A 20,363-nucleotide genomic window follows, 5' to 3' on the forward strand; every position below is an offset into this window, starting at 1 on the left:
TACTTATTTGAAAGATAATTGATATAGTTAAATACATTCTAATTGGGTATAAATTCCAGTCCTACACAACTTACTTGATTTATTGACTGCTGATATTGTAAGAATGTCATTCTTATATCCCACAACGATAGAACTGACCCCCAAAGAAGCCACATTTAATTCTGCTTTATTTCTGTCACCATTTATCCAAAAACAAGTGATTAGGTATATCCCGTAAGTGGGGGGGGGGGAAGGTTACGACATTGGCTCTAATTGTGCACAAAGACTCGCGATGGCAAATGCACATTGTATACTTGGATTCAGGGACAAATTAAAGGAAGTATGCAAAAGCTCCGAAAGTCATTCTGCATTGACAGTTCTGTCAGAAACATACTATCCAGATGACAGAAGGGACAGTTAAATGTTAGTGTACAAAGTAAAAGTTTAGTTACAAATATGATTATCTATGAAGGGAATACAAGGACTAAAGTGGAAAAAAAAAAAAGGCTAAATTCCTTTCATGTCACAATCCAACAGTAGTGTTGCCTTTTTTTCTTTTAACATTAGATATAAAAAAAAAATTAAAAATTTAATTTTAATACAAGTTTAAGGTTCATTATACAGGCTATAAAACCATTAAAGGGTTCTGATCGCCCTACGTAGCGTTTTATTTTGAGATGGTTCGAATCCCCTAGCCGAGTTCGCAATCTCTAGACTGCGACTGAACTTATCTAGAGAGGATACACAGACAGGGTTATAGGTATTAAAGGAAATTAACTGGGAATAATCATTTACCATATAAAGAGGAGGTATAGCTGTGCTTATGAGGAAGCACTTGAGCAACACTGAAGCTAGGCTAGCACTGTTATTCGGGTCTAATGTTTTACAGTATGAAACGCAAGACAGTGACTTTAATACAAACATGTAGCCAGTGACAAGTACTGATATACTCGTATTAGGTGACTCTAGTAAAATTGTTTAAAAGAACAGTACTCAAGTATTCTATCGTGCATAACCATGGCCTGTTGTTCAACAAACTTTAGAAGAGAAGGACAGAATTTACGTAGTGTATGCAGTGGGTAACGTAGTGCTATTTGGCAAAACGTATTTCATTCAGACGATGACTTGTAAACAAACCACAAGGGCTCTTAAAAGAAAATGAACTACAGGAAAAGTTCAGTGTTTTTTAAAAAATAAAAAATAAATCAATTCTGTTGAAAGGCCATGTTAATATCAATATGGGTGTGTCTAAGTGAACATCGATTTGAGGTGATCAGGTCCTGCTCCTACATCTAGAGATTATGTTCAATTTTGTGAGAATAGAAACTCAGTCAACAACAACAAAAAATGAAAATGAAAATAGGAAAAGAAAAGAGGAACATGGGAACAAGTACGCCATCTCATTCCTATCCCTCAAAATACAGCTGGGATTGTAGGCCTTGCTCACGCTACAGCAGAGAACATTTTCTCTTCCTCTTCTTCACAGGGGGTGGGCAGAGAACGGCTCGAATTGCCTCGTCAAACACCGTCTTAAGGCCACGCTGTGTCAGGGCCGAGCATTCCAGATATTTCACAGCTCCTGATGGATGAACAGGGAGATGTACAGTGATGTTATTTGATGAACTAAACTGCCAGAATACATGATGGCTATACATTTAAAAGAGTAGATTATACTTAGGTGGGAGATATTGATCGCTAGACCTAGTGATATAGTTTTTCAGCTACAGGTAGATTGGACATTTACCCCACCACTGTCTTGCAGATTACACCGCCTTCCTCCCTTCCTTTTATTATTTGTTTTACTCACTCCACTGCTTATCTCGGGTTCCACCCATTCTTAAAAATGGCATGATAAACACTTGAGTATGTAAATGTCATGAGCTGGGGTGGTATTACTGACAGTTCTGAATCTCATTTAAGAATGTATTACTCCATTTTACCTTCTTTAAAATGCCCAGTATAAACAACATTGAGGTGATGCATCCTATCTACATTCAGTTTAAAGACACACCAGGAAGTGCATGCTCGTTTTTAGACTGTGTCAGCAAAACTGAAGCCAGTTATAGTTCAAATGTAGACCAAAAGCTAAAAGAAAGTCATATTCCTAGCACAGTCATGCCATGGCCATGTGACCTGTTCATGCTTAAGCACAACTTGTGCAACCAATCCATACATGCTCTTAATATAAACTTTCATTTTATGAAATCAGGTGTATGGAGAACGCGTGGAATTTTTACAAGTCACACAGTGATCACTTATCCTGTATGAATCGACCATAATTACTACAATTGTCCTCTGGCAACACAACCGAACAATTTCCTGGAAATCTTATACAGAAAGAGGAATAACCAGCTTCCCTAATTAATATTAAGTTTCCTTTTGGTTTTATTGGGGGAAAAAAGTGAGGTTTTATTTATTGACAAAACTTTTGTCACCGGTTTGTGTGACTTGACGTGGCTCATAAACACCTTTAAACTGAGCTGTTTTTATATTTGATGATTAGAATGTGAATACGTTAAAATGTAACAACCACACGCTAACACAACAACCTGACACTGCACACATACCAATCTCTTTAGCCATGGCCAGGCCCTGGGGGTAGGTGATAGGAGTAAGCTTCTTCTCCTTCAGCTTCTCAATGGTGTCCTTGTCATCTCTCAGATCAAGCTTGGTTCCCACAAGTATGATTGGAGTGTTGGGGCAGTGATGTCTCACCTCTGGGTACCACTGTAGAGATTGAACGATATCCAGCCGTTAATACATTTGACCGTGTTGGTATGGACGTCTCAATATACAACAGATCTATCAAAAATAAATAAATGGTCATCTGGTCTCACCTTTGCACGAACATTTTCAAAAGAGGCAGGACTCACAAGGGAGAAGCAGATCAGAAACACATCCTATATATAAAAAAAGAAAGTTTTAAAAAAAGGGACATAAGTCTTGTAACAAGAGCACACTGATCATTTTGCCTAAAGGTCACAAACATGTCCCATATAGATAACCGAAATAGGTCTTACTGTCTGAGGGTAAGAGAGAGGACGGAGCCTGTCATAGTCTTCCTGTCCTGCTGTGTCCCATAAACCCAGATTGACTGGTTTGCCATCCACCATCACATTTGCAGAGTAATTATCAAATCTGCAAAACAAGGAAGGAGGGATATATAGTTTCACTTTCTGCTGTAAGCACAAGCTTCATATTTCTTTCCGATTCAATATTAAATATTTACTTTTCTATGAATGAAGTGGCCAATATTTTAAATGATCAAATATGTAAAATCACCAGCTGCACAATTTCTAGGAGTATTAAAACTGCCGATCAAGTTGTAGAGGAGACCGAAATATTTAAAGTCCAATAAGCCTCTGAACTCATTTACCTGAAACTTTCACTGGGTCTTGATTTTAAATGTGGCAATAACTATCTGGTGTTAGTGCAGCATTAATCTATTTCCTTTTAGTTACAATGAAAGAAAACAAGACCATCGTTAGACAAATTAGTATGGATCTAAAATGAGGACAAATTTAGTAATGTGGATCTAAAATGAGGAGGGTAAAAAACTTGCAGTAAAAGCAGACTGAACCACCTAACCGATTGTCTTAATACACCAGGCAAAATGTAGATGACTGATGAATGCAGTGTGTGCTTACACTGTGGGGATGTACTCTCCGGGAAATGCATTGGTGGTGTAGCTGATCAGCAGGCATGTTTTACCAACAGCCCTGAAATAAAGACAAATTGGAAAAATCAGATACAATCTTACCTCACTTAAACATTTTCTTAAATAGTGAAGGGACAAAACATCTGGATTAAATGGGGGAAGAAGAAAAAAATATTACCAACAATAATGACAGTTCAGACATAATATGGCAGGTTTTGCTCTGGTTGTGGAAATTCATTCTGAAGAAGTCAGACTATAGTATGTCAACTAGCTAGTTCACATACTTCTTGTAAACCTGGTGCCCAGGTGATTGTACGAGCTTGCATATTTTTAACAAAGTCAAAATACCGGAAAGCACTGTCAGTCATGTGTACGGCCGATGATAATGCTGACAACAGTGGAAAGTGTTTTAATCTAGGAAGTGGAATTTTACATGGCAAACCCAGTGACAGACACAGCGAAACTTGCCAGTGCTATTATAAGAAACACAGGAAGTCTTAGGAGGTTGCGCAACTAACCAAATCAATGGACTGGAAATCATTGTTGCAGAATACTTCAAGGATTTTCAGTTTCTTTAAAATTAATCTCCAGACTTCCCAAAGTCTGGGTAGGCGGGAAAGTGATCCATGGACACAAATAATAAACACAACTCCAGAAGTCTGTATAATTGATAAATGTCATGGACATGGCTGACTGTTAAGACGTTAAGATGTTGTGTTATTTAAAGCGAGCTGATTAAACTGGAACCATTTTCTCCAGTTCGTTATCTGTCTTTTTTTTTTTTTTTTGGTAAGGAAGTGTTCGGAACACCCATCAAAACTTCCAGAACACTGCTGTGCATGACTACAATCAAATATATCTCATATTTTTACTAATTCATCATGATCAATTTTCACGATGATAATGAAGAACTAAGCCAGCATGGTTAATTGCAAAGTGTCCCTGGAAGTATTAAAGGACCAATCATCTATAATCTCAGCTAGATTGTTTTCATAAACTGCTAACGATTAGCTGTATTATTAATCTGTAATACAGTTTGTTTACATTATTGGTGGCAGTTTATATCTTAAGTGAAAGGAATAGCTTTTGCATTGGTATCTGTAACAAATATATGCTCACTGTCCATTTTATTAAAAACACCTGTTCACTAAGGGGGGAAAAAAAAAATCAAAGAGACAAAAGTGTGAACTTTAATATTGATTTTATCAAAAGGAATGGTTTGAGTTTTCAGAAACCAGTGATCTGAGAATTTCAGCCTCAAGACTCTACACAGAATGATAGAAACAGTGAGATTGGAGCGAGTGTTCTGTGGGTGGAAACACTGTTGATAAGAGCGTTCAGAGGGAAGTTGCTAGATTGTTATCCTCCCTGGCAGCTCAAAACAAATCACTTTTTACAAACTGTGGCAAGCAGAAAAGCATACGAAAACTATCAAGACTTAGACAGGACTGGACCAAAACAGCAGAAACCACACAGATTTCCATTGTCTCACAAGAATCGAATGCTATCAAGGGCCCAGCAGACTCACCCAACCTGAACTACTATAGATAAGTTTCGGTGTCCGTGACAGCCTCAGACTGGCAAACAGGAATGGAAACTGATGTGGTCTGCATCTAGAGGCTTTTGTTTTCTGTAGAAGCTTTTCTGGTCACTACAGTTGTAAAGAGTGAGTTACAACAGACTTTGTATTTACTTCAGGGAAAAAAAAAGAAAAATCAACCAACAAATGACCAGAAAGACTGGAGCACCTCAAACTTTTAAACATCAATATATGTACAGTTTATCTTTGTGTTTAAAGTGCAGCACAGGGTGCTGGGTTTTCCCGGGAGGAACAGAGCCACGCCCACTTTTCAATTCAAACTTACAGTAAGTAATACAAGAATACAGTTAGAAATAAAATCGTGGAACAACCTGACAATAGAAAACGACAGAAATCCATCAGGGGTATCGTGTTTTCTCTGCAGACACACAGATTACAGTTATTTAAACTGTATGGTGGTTTATTAGACTTGGAGCGGGGACCGGAAATGCTACGTCACACTCCGTCTCCCTGCGGTTTAAAGGTAACTGATCGGGACCAACGTCACAAATCTGCGTCCGTCAATATACTCATGGCGATTATTTTTTATTCCTATTTCTCATTAGTAATACTGTTTATATAATCCTATTTCAACCCTGATCATATTCGTATCGTTTTAATGGCCACATTTCGCTTTAAAAACAACTTGCTTCCGACGTGAATATCAATTGCGTTTATTAAAAATGATCGTTTCAATAAAAATAATTAATAATATAGTATCAATATTAATGTGAACGGAAAGCTTCGTGTTATCTTATACCAATTACTGCTAAAGTACCACACTGTCCGTCCCGGTCTTTCCCACACGGCCTCGAGAGATTTCCTCGGATTGTAACATTAAACTGGGAGATTGTAACCTGTATAAAGTGTAAAGACATGATCTTACCCGTCTCCAACCACGACACACTTTATGGCCTGCATTGGTCCGCGATGTCTCCAGGCGCTCTCTCGCTCAGTTACTCGCTAGCTTCCTGGCTAATTACTTGTTAGCTGCCGTGCAACTCGCTAACACTTGGCCAGACAATCCCCGCCGCTCCAAGTTTCTCGAAAATAGCCACCCAACTTCAAGTATAAAACGCGTCTAATCGCCCAAACACCGAAAACTAATCAATATTTCAAGCCGACTTTTCACGCCCTTTGCGCATTCCAGCGTTGGGCGAACAGCGACTCTCAGAGTAACAGAAAAGTTTGTAGCCACCACCCAACGGAACCAGCTTCATAAATGTACCAACCCGCTTCCGGTGCAGCTCCGGGTATTAAAAAATAAAAGTCCCTCCATTCATAAGCGGCCTTTTGATTTTGCCTTCGAGTACTTTTAAACAAAACAGATGTGGGCAGATGTCAAATAAATTATTTGAACACATTAAGCCAAATGTTTAAACTTTAGAATGCAAAACTTTAAGTATAAAACCAAAGGTACATGCTGGTCCTCATCTTCCTGGCAGGTCAGACATGTCCCACCCTCTCTCACCCTCAGCACTGGAGCCCCCAGGGTTGTACTCTTAGTACACTTATACTGTCTGGCCACTTCTAACTCTACCACCATTCTCCACTGCTGACACTGTGGTGGTGGGCTTGTAACAAATAGAAGATCTGGTGGGATCATGGTTATTGAGTGTTTTGGTGAACTGGGATGTTTCGATGCTTCGTCCCCCCACTCTCACTTGTTCACCCTATTTTGTTGACAGTGGTGTAGTGGGTCATCTCTTATACCAGAGATATCTTATGTCTGTGATATCTTCTGGCTCTCCCTTTTAGTTATGCTGCCATAAGTCACTACTTACACCCTAATCACAATGTACAGTGTCTTTAAACATTATGTAACAAAAAGGATACCTAATAATCAATCAATCTCTCTCTCTCTCTCTCTCTCTCTCTCTCTCTCTCTCTCTCTCTCATTCTCTCTCTGCAGAGTTAAACATGCCCCTGCAGTACCAGTGTTCTTGTCCCTTTCTTCTTTGCAGACCTGCCTGTTTCCTCCTGACACCCTACCTCTGGATTGCTTCTGAGAATAGTTCCACATAAACAGTCGAAAGATCCATGAGGTTATTCTGAAGGGTTTAACTCAAAAACCATGAAGATGGATTTGGACTATAATTAATATAAACTGTCTGCTAGAATGGCTCAGGACTACAATCACCATGAACAGTTTTACACTCAAGTCTCCATCAGTAAACAGCTGATTACATCCACAATGTTGGAACTATAACTAATAGACATTCACCATCAGCAAGATGAGGATGGGTTGCTTTTCAGCTGGTTCCACTCAAGTTTTGTTCTGTATACCATCTCAGGGAGTTTTTCCTTACCACTCTGCACTGGCTTGTTCATTAGAGATAAGCCTAGAGAGTAATTTGTACATTTTTAGATCAAAGATTTATATTCGTAATCTATTTATTTCTGTCAAGCTGCTTTGTGACAGTGTCCATTGTTAAAAGCACTATACAAATAAAATTGAATAGAATAAAAGGTCTACCTGGAGGATATTAGAAACCTGGAAAACAGCCAGGTGAACCAGCAAGACAAAAAGACCTGCCTACTGACTTTAGCAGGAATCAGGAGAGAAGATGCAACCCATTTAAGATAAACAGAACTCCAGTGGAGCGTGTGTGCCGTCTCCAGTATCTTGGTTTTAATATTATGCTGGACCAATCATGGACCTGTCACATCACTATTATTGTGAAGAAGGCCCATCAGTGTCTCTTCCACATTAGATGCTTTAGAGACTTATAATAGCTCTCTATGGTGCTTAAGAGCATCCTCATGGGAAGCAATGCAGAATTCCTGAATTGGGAACAGCACCAAGCAGGACACAAAGCTCCCCAGAGGGCTGTGCCTACCATCCATGCCGATCTCCCTGACCTGCAGTCGATCTACAGCAAGAGGTTCTGCTCTCTGAAGGCCAGCAGAGAGAGAATGAGTAGGAACTTCTCACAGGCAATCAAACAGGAGAACACAGGAGTTTGGACTCATTGCACAACACCCACTATCTCAGCATGTAGATATATCGCACAAAATATTCATAATTTGCAATTTGCACAGCTTAATTTTTTTTAATACAATTCTCAGAATAATTCACAATGTTTGTGCCTTGATGTGTCTTATTTATATTTTATATTTTATTTATATTTTTCTATTTTTATTGTAAATTGTACTGTATTGCTTTTAATCTATTTCTATGCTTTATATCTTTATTGGAAATACTGTGTATGGTGTTGAGAGACAAAGAGACAGTGTGTACATGTGTGCTGCACATTCGCACATAAGCAGCCTTTACGGTAACCGGAAGTGCGTCCCACAATATTGCTCCGGGTCAAGCAGATCGGTGTTGGTGTAGCACAGAGGGTGGAGTATGGGTTCACCAAGGTAGATGCTGAGCGTTTTAAGATTGAGACGAGTGCAAAAACATGCTCACGTAGTTGTGGAGCTTGAGCCGGTGGGGAAAAAGGAGTTGGAGGAAACCAGCGGAGCAGCGCGCTCTGAACGGCGGCTTATGGCGGGACTGTCGTACCTGGTGCTCCGCTTTTCGGGATCCGCGGGTCGGACGTACGGCGTGTTTTCCAAAGGACTAACGAGGACTTTGTTGATCTTTTTCGATTTGGCGTGGCGTCTCCGCATCCGATTCCCTTATCTCTACCTCATCGCTTCCATGATGTTCAACGTGCGCTTACAGGTAAACAAATAATGATGCTGAAGAAGAAGAAGAAGAAGAACTTACTGAGGCACCAAGCCAGGGTGTTAATTTATTTAACTAGTGTGTGTTTCTTTAAATTGAGAAAACACGTCCCAGATCCTGCATGACCAGGATTTATTATTATTATTATTATTATTATTATTATTATTATTTCAGTAACACATGGATCCAAGGCCAATATGTATATGATTCAGAAACAGAGCCGTTACAACCCTGTGCTCATGATCAGACTGTTATAGGTTCAAATCTTTAAATTTCCACAAAACCAGTTAAGACCACAATTTAAACATGTTATAGCCAATAAGTCCCTTAACTGTAAAATTCATTTCAGCACATTCTTATTTTTTCACAATATTTTTATCCATTCATTCAACTTCAGCAGCTCATGACAGATTTGGAGCCCATCCCAGGACCACTGGTTTGGAGGGCAGGAATACACCCTGGATAGGATTCTTGTTAATATTTTAATATTTACCTAATATACTACATATTTAATATGTTGTCTTTATTAGAGCTGTAGCACTGCATTCCTCAACTATTTATCAACAGGATGCTTTATGATCCAAGCTGATTTTATTTATAGACCTACCCCGATATAAGTACTGATATTTATTTACAATAATTATAAGATATAAGAACTCTATAATAAGTACAGGCCGTCCCTAAAATCACTTTATTTAGGAAAAGTATATAATAATGTGCTTGCCATGCTTCCTAATTCAGCCATAAGAATGATTAGGTTAGGTAAAGCTTTGAAAGACATTTGGCTAAGGCAGTGGTTCTCAAACTGGGGGCCACCAGATGTCGCTAGAGGGGCAGCATATCAATTCTAAAATCTAGATTAGAAAATAAAAATAATTTTACTTGTATATCAGGATTGTCAACCTATGTAAACTATTATGAATAATAATACAAAAATTATATGTATGTATGTATGTATGTCAAAAAATTATGCTGAAACATCACTAAAACCTCTGTTGTATTAGGACACAGAAGAGTTAGCCATGAACACGCTAATAAATGCTAAGATTCTTTAAAATGGATACGTTTTTCAAATAACACGTTTTTAATCTCACTTTTCAATAAACCTTTTAGTATTCTTGCACTGTAGACATCATAAATTAGTGTTCAATATTCAACGCTTTTGTTGCACCTTTCAGACAATGTTATTTTTAACTGTCAAAACTACGATTTGGTATATTTTATGAAATGTAGAATTAAAAAGTTTTGTTTATTCAACACCAGAGAAATAAGACTACAAACAGAATGGATGTTTCCGCCATTGTACAAATTCTTTTGTTTTTTGGTACAATCTAAAATGTTTAATTAAAATTGTAAGTTTGAGGATGTTTTGCGTCATGAGTTTGCTTCTGGGGGCCACAAAAGGATTCATTCTACACAAGAGTGGCTCCTGCTGAAAAAGTTTGAGAACCACTGGGCTAAGGTGTAAATTTTGTCCTATCCGTGGAGACCTTGCGACATGCTATACAACCAACCCCCGATAATTCGCGGCTCGGAAAATCTAGATTGAATGTCTAGATTAATTCACTAAGGTACCATAGGGGCTGCGTCTTAGAACGTAACCCCCGTGAGTTCCGGGGAACCACTGAATAATCATTTTCACACTAGTGGGTTGTGATTTTCAATGCTACAACTGAATAATATTCTTTGCAAACCGCTAGGGGGGGTTTAAGAACCACCACCTTACACAAAGGCTCATAATCTTCAACTTCAACCTTCACTTTTGATTTGATGGATCAAATCTTTCTAATAGATATATTCTGTAAATATTTATCGCAGCACATAGTGTATATTCCCTCGGTTACGCGTTAACGTTGACAAATCACTGCATTTTGCTGCACCACGAAGGCACAGTGTTTTTCCTGCAGGTATTTGGGTCTATGATTCGGATAACAAATTGAACTGAATTAAACAAACTAAGACGTTTAGAAAATACGGCAGAGACTTTCAATACACCATATGCAATTCATGTTCTATTTGAGTTCCTTGTTTGAATGGGACTTAATTTTTAATGCATAAGTGTGTTAATCCTTTCTGTTTTGTGCAGGTCCACATTGAGATACATTAGCTTCCATTCAAGAACTTGACTGAAGTGTCAGCATCTCTGGACCAGAAGACTCCTATGCTGTTGCTGCTGTGCTGCTGCTTCAGGAGCCATCCAAAGCCAAAGGAACCCCAGTACTGCAATCGTTCCCATGCTGTTTCTCCACAGGATAGCGCACAGAATCATGCCTGGAAAAATGGGAACCCTGTGGGATTTTACAGCTGGGCATCTTACACTGCCGTGGCTTTGGAATGGAAATATTTGGGAAGTGTTCTTTGTGATAAGATAATTTGAAGGTGGATGCTGGAAATTTTAGGGAGATGTTACAGTCCTGGCTCACATGTAAAAGTGTCCAATTTTGCTTTTGGGGGAATGTTTATTGCCCTTTTTTAATAGGTCCACTACAGCTCTGAGATCAGAGATTCATTCGAGAGGAGTTCTCAGTGGTGATAGAGTGATGCACACCTTCTTTTCACTTAGTTTGTAAAAAGTCGGGGGAGATTTTTCTGTTGATTTGGTTATGTAGCACTTGACTCTCGCACATTGGCTGCATGAAACCTCATGTGCCGATTACAGGCGGTAATGACTTGTTCTTGTTTACCACTTTGTTTAAAACAGAGCATCTCATGGGACATGTTTAGTAAAAGTTAACATTTGATAGCTGGGCTTTTTTATTTTATTTTATTTAATTTCTATTCGCTTTTGCAGCCTACATAAAGCAGTAGCCTTTAATTTATATTGAGAAATGTGATTACTTAATAATCGATTGCTATTGGCACATTTTAAAACAATAAGTCTAGTTTGCATTTTGGTACAAAAGCATGCCAGGGGATTCGTTTTAATTGTGGATGCAGAAGAAGAGTCAGGCTATAGGGTGGCATGATAAAGTCACTACCAATTTACCTCTTGTTGATAACGTTAGTGCTCTGGTTTTTTTTTTTGTTTGTTTGTTTTTCCCCTTTCTTTCTTTTTTTATTTATTAATATTTTTACAGAATGCCACAGAACAATAATCCCATCATTTTGTCTGATGGGCTCCACTGTTTTTATTTTCTGTAAATTGCAGTCTTTTTGTCCAGCCTGCAAGTCAATTCAGCTGATTTTAGACAATATGGTACTTTTAAATGTCTTTCAACTTAAATATGACATGTCCTGTTTGTTTTTTTGTCTGTGCATTATTTTAAATGTGCAGTTATTTTAAACAGCAAGTATAAGTAATGTTAAAACCTGAAAAACAATAAAAGAATGAAGAACGAGCTTTATTGTTTGCATTTCTTTCTCTAGACGAATTGTCATTGCATGAAACACTCGAATACCGGCGCTTTGATTTGGAGTTTTGCTGGTGTTGATCTGTTTTCTTTGCAATCAGCTCTGACAATAATGTCCCATCCACACAGTCAGACTTACACAATGCAATGGTTGTTCACTGTTAAGTTTTTTTGTGAGGACATTCTCAAAGAGCTTTTACATTTATAATATTTGGCATTCTGACATGCTACAATTCTCATTATACAACTGACCACTTGAGGGTTAAGGCCCAGAAGTGGAGGCTTGAAAAAATCTAAAATCAAACCTCTTAACCATTGAGCTACCATTAAACTGAAATCTTCTCTTTTCACATGTGTAGAAGGAGTCTCCAGTGTCAGCTTTTTGTAAAAGTCAGATGTGAACCAGTAACTTTACTCTCCACTATGAAAATAATAACCAAACATTCTGCATTTTCATGACTTCATATCTTTAAAAGGAAATAATAGTCTGGGAAAAGGGAAAAACACTTGTGAAACAAAAAATGAATGGAAAAAATTGAAATGCATCAAAAAATAATAATGGTAAACATTATTAATAAGGTGTACTTTGAAAGAATACACTTACTTTCACTGAGGTATAAGAGAAATAAAATACACTGGGACATGTCAGCACTTTCCTACACCATGTTATTTAGTACTTTTCTAGAACAAAGCACCCCTTTTTGTTTATTTCTCATATAATATGCAGTGGATTGCCTTACTGACAGATTAAGCAATGATCCAGTTAAAAAGGTTTAATTTGAGTCTATAAAGCCATCTTGTTTTGTATGACCTGTCCATAATCATAAACAAGTAATGCTTTTTAGTGAAACAACCGGTCTATTGGCCATAGAGGGGCAGCACATGTACTGTATGTGAGGAACTACACAGCAAAGAACATTGAACTGTTAGTAAACAAGGGACACTGGATTTAATCACACTGCTTTTCACATAAGTATAGTTGTTTCACATAGACAAATGCAGAGATTTTGCACTGTATTAGAGAGAAATTTGTAAAATGCAACCCTTTATGTTAGCTAATTTGTTGATTGAAATGTCTTTTTGTTGATTTTTGTTTTTAATTTAGCTGTTTAAAAAGAAACTGCCTGTTTGATATGAGGCACCACTTCAGAAATGACTGACCACGAGTCTAAATAAATCATGTAGTAGGTAAGTATTGAAAGAAAATAAGAACGTCTGCAGTTCGACCCTGTGGAGCTTTCTTTTTATTTTTTCTCCCAGCCCTCCATCCAATGACGTGATCAAAACATATCTAATGGCACGGTTCAATAATGTGTTGCCAAGGCAACTGCCTTAACCATTGTGCGTCAACCCTCTCTGCATTACGGCTACACATATTTAATCTTCTGCACTGAGCACTTTGCAAACGAAAGTGCCTTAAAATGATGAAACAGAGAAAATGGTTGAAGCAGAGCAACTTACTGTTTCATGCAGAATACTGTTCATGTAAAGGTAAAATTGCTGTGCAGTTGCTACTTTTTGCAGATTTGTATGCTGACTATTGTCTTAAAAGTGTGGAGTGGTGAGTTTATGTGTGTTCAGTGTTTTACATCAGGCGCATCCTGTGCTCAAGGTTCCGGACTCGATTATGTACTCGAGTGACAGATGATTTCTTTTTAGATAGAAGAGTCACATTGAGATGAAAATCTTGAATGTTATGTAAAACCAACTGCAAACTAAATATATGAGCTTTAAATGATCATGAATCTTGTCTGCATTGTTATTTAAGAATGTACACACAACAGCATGTGGTGCATGGTATTACAATCAAACGATTCTTTCAGTTCTTTCATCCTCAGTAAGAGTATTTTCCTGGTCAGGGTCAGGGTGGATCTGGACCGGAGCCCATCCCAGGAACACTGAAAGTGGAGTATACAGTCTAAAAGCTTTTCCATTCTTTTTATTGCAGGACAGCATGCAAAGTTAAACACATACGCAGTCAAACACTCTCACAGCTAGGGTCACATAGGGTCAATGTCCACGTACTGTACCGTTATATTTTTGAGAGGCTGAAAGAAACCAGATAACATGGAAGAAACCCAAACAGACAGCAACGTAACCTTGGGATTAAACCCGATTAAAGCCTGATTAGCTTATTCTGTTCAATGCATCCATATCACAAAGTATTGAATTTCAGATCAGGTTAATCGTGGTAGCAATAAGCCAAAATCTATTTCAAACCTAATGCATATTGTCAGAATTATGGACTTTGACTGCATCACCCATCACTGAGCACTCAGCCCTGTTCTGTTATCACTAATTAGAATATCTGATTTGTGCCTGTCTCATTGTCAAGCTTTTGAATTTGTCTTGAGTATGTGTATTTGTTTTTTTTCACAGTCTTGCTCATAGTTTGCCTGTACTTATAGCCATTTTTCTTGCTTCATAGTTCTGCTTGTTGGTTATTAACTTGTTTTCTCATCTATACTTACATACATATACACACACACACACACACACACACACACACACACACACACACACACGCACGCACACGCATATATACAGTGGTCCCCCGGAAATTAAAAAAATCTTAGTGAATTAATCTAGACATTATGTCACTTCAATACTATAATGTGTTTACAAATTTTTAATGAAATTTGTTAGTAAAAACATGTTATTCCCACGAATTTTTAAATAATAAAATAAAATTATTTGTGTGTTTGTGGGTTCCAAATGAGAATGGGGTTGACTGTATATATAAAACTGCATTGATTTTATTAATTTCTGGTTGACCATTTCTGATTTAATAAATAAATAAATAAATAAATAAATATAAAAGAGGTGAAAGTAAAACCTTCAACGCAACACACATTTATTCACAACATCCCTTCTTTACTTAGATATAAAAAATAAAAAAACTCCACCATGATGCACACGTCCCGCAAATAAAACCGTCCGTGTGGAAACATAGCAAAAGTTCTGTTTAGTGTGCTGATGATTTATGTAATTTCAAACACCATAATACTTTAACATATTTCCAAGAAAATGTTGTTATCATGCTCTATGTTGAGTATTCTTTCACTAAAAATAAACATACATTTGCATTAGGCATCCATATTTCCATGCCAATGTTGATATGAATTTAAAAGTAATTAAAAAAACTAGTTTTTCAGAATTTGCGGTACAGTTTAGATTTTTTTTGTGTGCTAGAAGTCATATCCTAAATGCAGAAGTGAATTTAGGATTTCAATCTACAATCAGAACTGCAATCTCAATCAATTCTGGGAAAAATGGAAAAAATTTTAAATTGTAATTTAAAATCAATCTCATGCTGATTACCTGATCCTGTTTTCCAGTAAATTCACAAGTAGTCTAATTTTATATGAACAATACAATCTGGATTAACTGGGGTCCAGTTTGGGGTCCAGACTGATCTGCTCATCCACTTCAGGTCAAAGCAAAAGCAACTGCTCTGTCCATTTAAAATTCTAATGCAAAGAACATTTTGGGGAGGTAAGTGACAGGCATGGACACAGATGATGCCGGATGCTCTGTACTTCCTCTGGCCCTGTCCTGCCCCTTTCCACCAGCTCCAATCCACCATAAAATACTTTTTTTTTCCTCTTTCATCCTCAATCCTGGAGAGCTACATTTTAAATGTATATGCACAAATTAATAATAAAGCAAGTGTTTTGTATTTTCTAGCTACATAATTCTTATTGCAACTCCCTTTTTACTCCACCTTCATTTTTTAACTGTGCTGTTTTTAATAGCAATGTGGAATTTTCCTTTTGAGACTATAAGTTTTTCTTCCTGTTTAAATGTGTCTGTCTGTCTGAGTGTCTGGATGCCATTCTCTCTCTCTCTCTCTCTCTCTCTCTCTCTCTCTCTCTCTCTCTCTCACAGATTAGCAGAAATGGAAGGTGATTTAACTACGAAACTATTGACAGGCAGCAACAGCATCTTTGGCAGCTTGTTAAGAAGCATTCATATCAAAAATATAACTTGAACAAATATTTTATCTTTTTATCTACAACATGCAGTGTGTCTAATAACAAATTTAGGTTTAGCTACATTTGACCTGATTGAATCTGGAGCTTTTGACCTTTGGGAGGTTGAAAGGGGGGGTCTTTTGACTGGGGCGACTGGAGCATATGCACAGAACAGGGACGTTCCAGTTGCTCATTCAGGCTGCTAGAAGTCGGTCAGCATGTGTCCATCTTCTCAATCTGAATCTATAATCAGACAGACACATACTGCCCCAGAGGTGCCAGTCCTCAGCATGCTGCTAACTGAATGCATTCTGGCAAAGCCATGCCTTACATTTCATGCAAACATACCCAATTGTCTGATGGCAGTCAGCAGGGTATGTGCATTATGGAGAGTGGTGAATTGTGAAGCACTGTACCATGCAACAATATACTTTGCTATTTAGCTTTTGTCTTTGAGAATAATGGTAGCTGTTGTGCGTGACCTCTCGCTAGTGATTTGTTCCATCTGACGAAAGGCTAATGGCAGTTACTATTATGTGAGCGTTTCATTCAAGGGGCCTAATCATGCATGCCTCTACACATCTATTTCTCAATTTAACAATGTAATATTAATTTGAACATTGCATTGCTTTCCCTTAACTGGATAATAAGCCTTAAGATCTATAAATAAGCTAATAATGTTGTGTGGTTGTTGTTGTCCCCATTTGGATGATTACCACAATCCAGATTTCATTTATTGTAACATCTTTTAGAAAAAGGTTTTATCTTGAACTGTAAAGTGTTAAGACAGTGTTCATTCTAAAGTTCGCATTTAAAGGTTATTTGCAGAACCTTACTACAGTGTTTCCATCTCAGAGATAGTTTTAATTAGAACCCTTTCAGATGTGAAGAATCCTTTTCCAAAGCACATTACTGAGAGAAACAAATGCAACATGGGAATAACATTTGGACATATTTAAATCAATGATACACTTATGCGGATTTTTCTTTAGATGACCTTGATGTTTTTGTTAAAAGCATCCACACCCAAGGAATGCAGAAAAAAAAGAAAAACTAAGAAAACAGAGAGTTTCCTGGAGTGGGCCAGACATCTGCTTTCTGAGCAGGAAATACTCCCCCAAACTGGAGCCACCCCCCAAATTCCCAAACTCTCCCTCTCTCTTTATAACTCCCACTCCACCAGTGGACATATTTGCTAACTCTAGGAAAGAACTTCCAGATCTTTTTCAGACATTTTTCTGACACGATCTGGCAGAAAATCCAGGTCGGAACGCTTTGGAATTTTTGAGTCAGTCCACGGACTTTTGTTTTAGGATCTTCTTTGGTTTAGTGAAAAATCAATAAAAAATCCAACATTCACAACAGGGTTGTTGTGAAAAGCAAAGTCTCTGGTATCTTACTGGAATCTGTCAAACCAGTTCTTTGCAAGAAAGTGTTTGATATAAATATATTTTCTGTCCTTTTGTGTTGAATGAATTCCTCATGCTCAAATCTATCAATTGGGCTGTATTTTATACCTAGTCTCTTCTGAAATGATGTAATGGCACAATTTTCTGTGCTCTAATCTAATCACAAACAAAGATAATCTGCAGTAAATCACCCAATTCTGATCTGAAAGGGACCTTAGTCACCCCAACCCCCCTTCTAGCCCCTTCTATCCCCACTCTGACAAGCTGTAATGCTATAATTGAATCCTTGTGTGTATGAATCTGCAGGCAGAGTTAATACAACTCACTACCATCACTGTTTGCTTTTTAAGAGTATATGAGGAGTATAGCCCTAGTGCCAATTCTTTATCTTATTTGCCACGTTTATTATATGTGACCTCAATTTTCAAATTTCCAAGTAGGCAAAAAACGCAATTGGCGTCAGGGGTTCAGACTATTGAATTGAAGAGTCAGATTTGGTGGTTCAGTTCCAGGACAGAGAAGTCTGTGTGTGAACTGTCTGTTAAGTTTAGTGCGCTCAAGTGACTCAGACTATTATTTTTAAGAATAATAATAATGGTGCTGTATAAAAAGCTTATTAAGCAAAGTTTAAACTAAACTGGATCCTTATGTTGGTTACTGTGATTTTTCAAGATCTCAATTTGACTATTAAACGTAATAGATCGTTCTGGCAACCAACCCCTGGAAAGCTACACTAAAGCCCCTGATGACACACACATGCATGCACAAGCATGCATATGCACATTTTTTTTTACATTGTTCCATTATCAATAAGATCACTAACTTTTATTGCTGAGCATTAATGTATTTGTTTTGTGTTATATTACAGGACAGATGCTAGACCTATATAGGTTAAAAAATAGGGTCTAAATCATCGTATTAAATTAACTATATCTGAAATTGCTTTCATTTCAGGAGATATGAATATGTTTAGTGGAATGAGATTTCATTACATTTGGCATTTACTAATCGGACATAACTGAGTTTAATACCATGTATATAAATTTACAAACTATAAATGCTTCAGTTTGTTCATTCAAAATCAATACATGTTGTCTTTATTTTACATTAGCAAAAGTCGAGCTAGCTTTTCTCAGTCCTGTCGATTTTTTACAATCAACATCAACAAATCCATCAGCTATCTTTTCATACAGTGTACAGCAGTGAATGCTGATTCCAGCTGGGCATCTTGCATGGCTATGATCCACCTCTATTGGTGCTCTATTCGCTTTTGCTGTTGTTGCAAAGATTTTGTACATTCTCAGTGGTTGTATGACTCGCTGGTAAACAATGTACTGTTAACTCCCACACTTCTCTAGTGGTTTTAGTCAGATCTCGACAAGCTGTCTGGGTGTTGCTTCTCTATCACTTTTCATTAGGTACCACCTGGATGGGATAGTGACAGTGCTTGTGGAGAAGACCATCTTGTCACTTCTAACAGCTTTTTTCGTTTACATGTTTACTTTTCCTCCTTTTGAGCATTCTTTCTTCATCATTCTGCCCCCATCGTATTTCTGAATGTTCGGTGTACATTTTGTTTTGTTTACTTCAGCAAGTTCTGTATGCACATCTGGCTCATCACATATGCAAACTAATTTAAATTTCACTGAGCCTTCTTTGTAAGACCTAGTCCTCTGATGATTGGTGGGTCTAAAATTGATCTTGAACCCCACTACATGGTTGTTAAAAGAAGTAAATCACAATTTAATAATTTAATCTTTATATAAATATAATTAGCAGCTGTGTTCGGCTGAACGTTTTGCTAACTTCACCTTCCACTGACATAATAATGTACTATCCTCTTAGCGGCAATATCGGCCTGCGACACGATGAGTCACGTGAACGCCGGTTTGTAGCGGTAAAAAGGGGCGGGGCACGGTGCGATGACGTAACAACGGCAGCTGTAACGTATTAATTCGTTTCCCCCTTAATCGTATTCCTCCAAATCCCGCCTTTCACACTACGATTGGTTAGAAGCTCATAGGCGCACACAATCCTCCGATTCTGATTCACCGGACGAATTTGGAGTATGAACCACCAGCAAGTCATAACACAGGAGGCGGGATTTGCCGCAAGACCAGTGTGAAATAAGCGCTTTCAACGGAGCCGTGAAACCCAGATGTAAGTGACGGTGTGCTGGATGGAGAGGACGCGTCTGTCCGCCGAATGGTTCAACCAGCAGCAGTGACATCCTGGATGAAGAGGCTTTTTCCACCCATTCACACCGAACAGGGATAAAACTGACTCCAGAGCACAGTGAACACTCATTTATGGTCTGAGTCTAATACAAGACAAGAGCCGTGTGTGTGTGTGTGTGTGTGTGTGTGTGATGCGAGCCGCGTTTAAATGCAGCCTTCAACGTAAAAACCCACACTGCAACAGCCATCTGGCTCGGACCGTGTTATTTTTATCCGTTTTTTGTTACCGCACCTTCTCCTTCAGCAGTAAGCATGGATGATGATAATCAAGGTACGACCCTTTTCTGATTTCCATTTATTTTTTACGCTGGTTTTCTGATGTTCACAAATGTATTGCTGTAATTGAATTTTTTTTTATTTTGAGTTAGATTAGGTTAGATCAGATTAGATTGGATTAGATCAGAAATTAACGTATCTATTACTGGGTTATAACATAGCACCTGAATGTTTTTGCAGTGTGGTTCCACAGTGTAGTGCATTCTCGAGGCCAGGTAATGCTGA

The 20,363-nt window shown here is 37.9% G+C and overlaps 3 protein-coding genes across 3 annotated transcripts in view; 2 read left to right on the plus strand and 1 right to left on the minus strand.

Annotated features, from left to right (window-relative positions):
- Window positions 1-150: 150 nt before the first annotated feature.
- rac1b (Rac family small GTPase 1b) lies at window positions 151-6,437 on the minus strand. Its single transcript, XM_046866657.1, has 6 exons — window positions 6,103-6,437; window positions 3,627-3,698; window positions 3,000-3,117; window positions 2,817-2,879; window positions 2,547-2,706; window positions 151-1,558 (listed from the first exon to the last, which is right to left on the minus strand). The coding sequence occupies exons 1-6, from the start codon at window positions 6,135-6,137 to the stop codon at window positions 1,428-1,430; spliced, it is 579 nt and encodes a 192-aa protein (XP_046722613.1). The 5' UTR covers window positions 6,138-6,437; the 3' UTR covers window positions 151-1,427.
- Window positions 6,438-8,496: 2,059 nt separating this feature from the next.
- LOC124397142 (small integral membrane protein 10-like protein 2A) lies at window positions 8,497-12,230 on the plus strand. The gene is made up of 2 exons (XM_046866659.1): window positions 8,497-8,889; window positions 10,979-12,230. The coding sequence occupies exons 1-2, from the start codon at window positions 8,587-8,589 to the stop codon at window positions 10,997-10,999; spliced, it is 324 nt and encodes a 107-aa protein (XP_046722615.1). The 5' UTR covers window positions 8,497-8,586; the 3' UTR covers window positions 11,000-12,230.
- A 7,430-nt stretch (window positions 12,231-19,660) lies between these two features.
- The window catches only part of LOC124397136 (cytohesin-3), a 36,759-nt gene continuing 36,056 nt past the window's right edge, over window positions 19,661-20,363 (plus strand). Inside the window, exon 1 of the mRNA XM_046866652.1 lies at window positions 19,661-20,133. Within this exon, the coding sequence (XP_046722608.1) occupies window positions 20,115-20,133 (19 nt within the window). The 5' untranslated portion in view covers window positions 19,661-20,114. The remainder of the gene's footprint in view (window positions 20,134-20,363) is intronic.

This window comes from Silurus meridionalis, chromosome 14 (genome assembly GCF_014805685.1).
Source record: "Silurus meridionalis isolate SWU-2019-XX chromosome 14, ASM1480568v1, whole genome shotgun sequence".
NCBI lineage: Eukaryota > Metazoa > Chordata > Actinopteri > Siluriformes > Siluridae > Silurus > Silurus meridionalis.

What these genes read in the sequence shown, in the direction of transcription:
- rac1b (XM_046866657.1), bottom strand. Translation starts at nt 6,137, where the DNA reads ATGCAGGCCATAAAGTGTGTCGTGGTTGGAGACGG. An exon ending in GGAGAGTACATCCCCACAGT is followed by an intron (nt 3,118 to 3,626) that starts GTAAGCACACAC and finishes CTTGTTTTGCAG; the next exon opens with ATTTGATAATTACTCTGCAA. An exon ending in CTCTCTCTTACCCTCAGACA is followed by an intron (nt 2,880 to 2,999) that starts GTAAGACCTATT and finishes TTTTATATATAG; the next exon opens with GATGTGTTTCTGATCTGCTT.
- LOC124397142 (XM_046866659.1), top strand. Translation starts at nt 8,587, where the DNA reads ATGCTGAGCGTTTTAAGATTGAGACGAGTGCAAAAACATGCTCACGTA. An exon ending in TGTTCAACGTGCGCTTACAG is followed by an intron (nt 8,890 to 10,978) that starts GTAAACAAATAA and finishes TGTTTTGTGCAG; the next exon opens with GTCCACATTGAGATACATTA.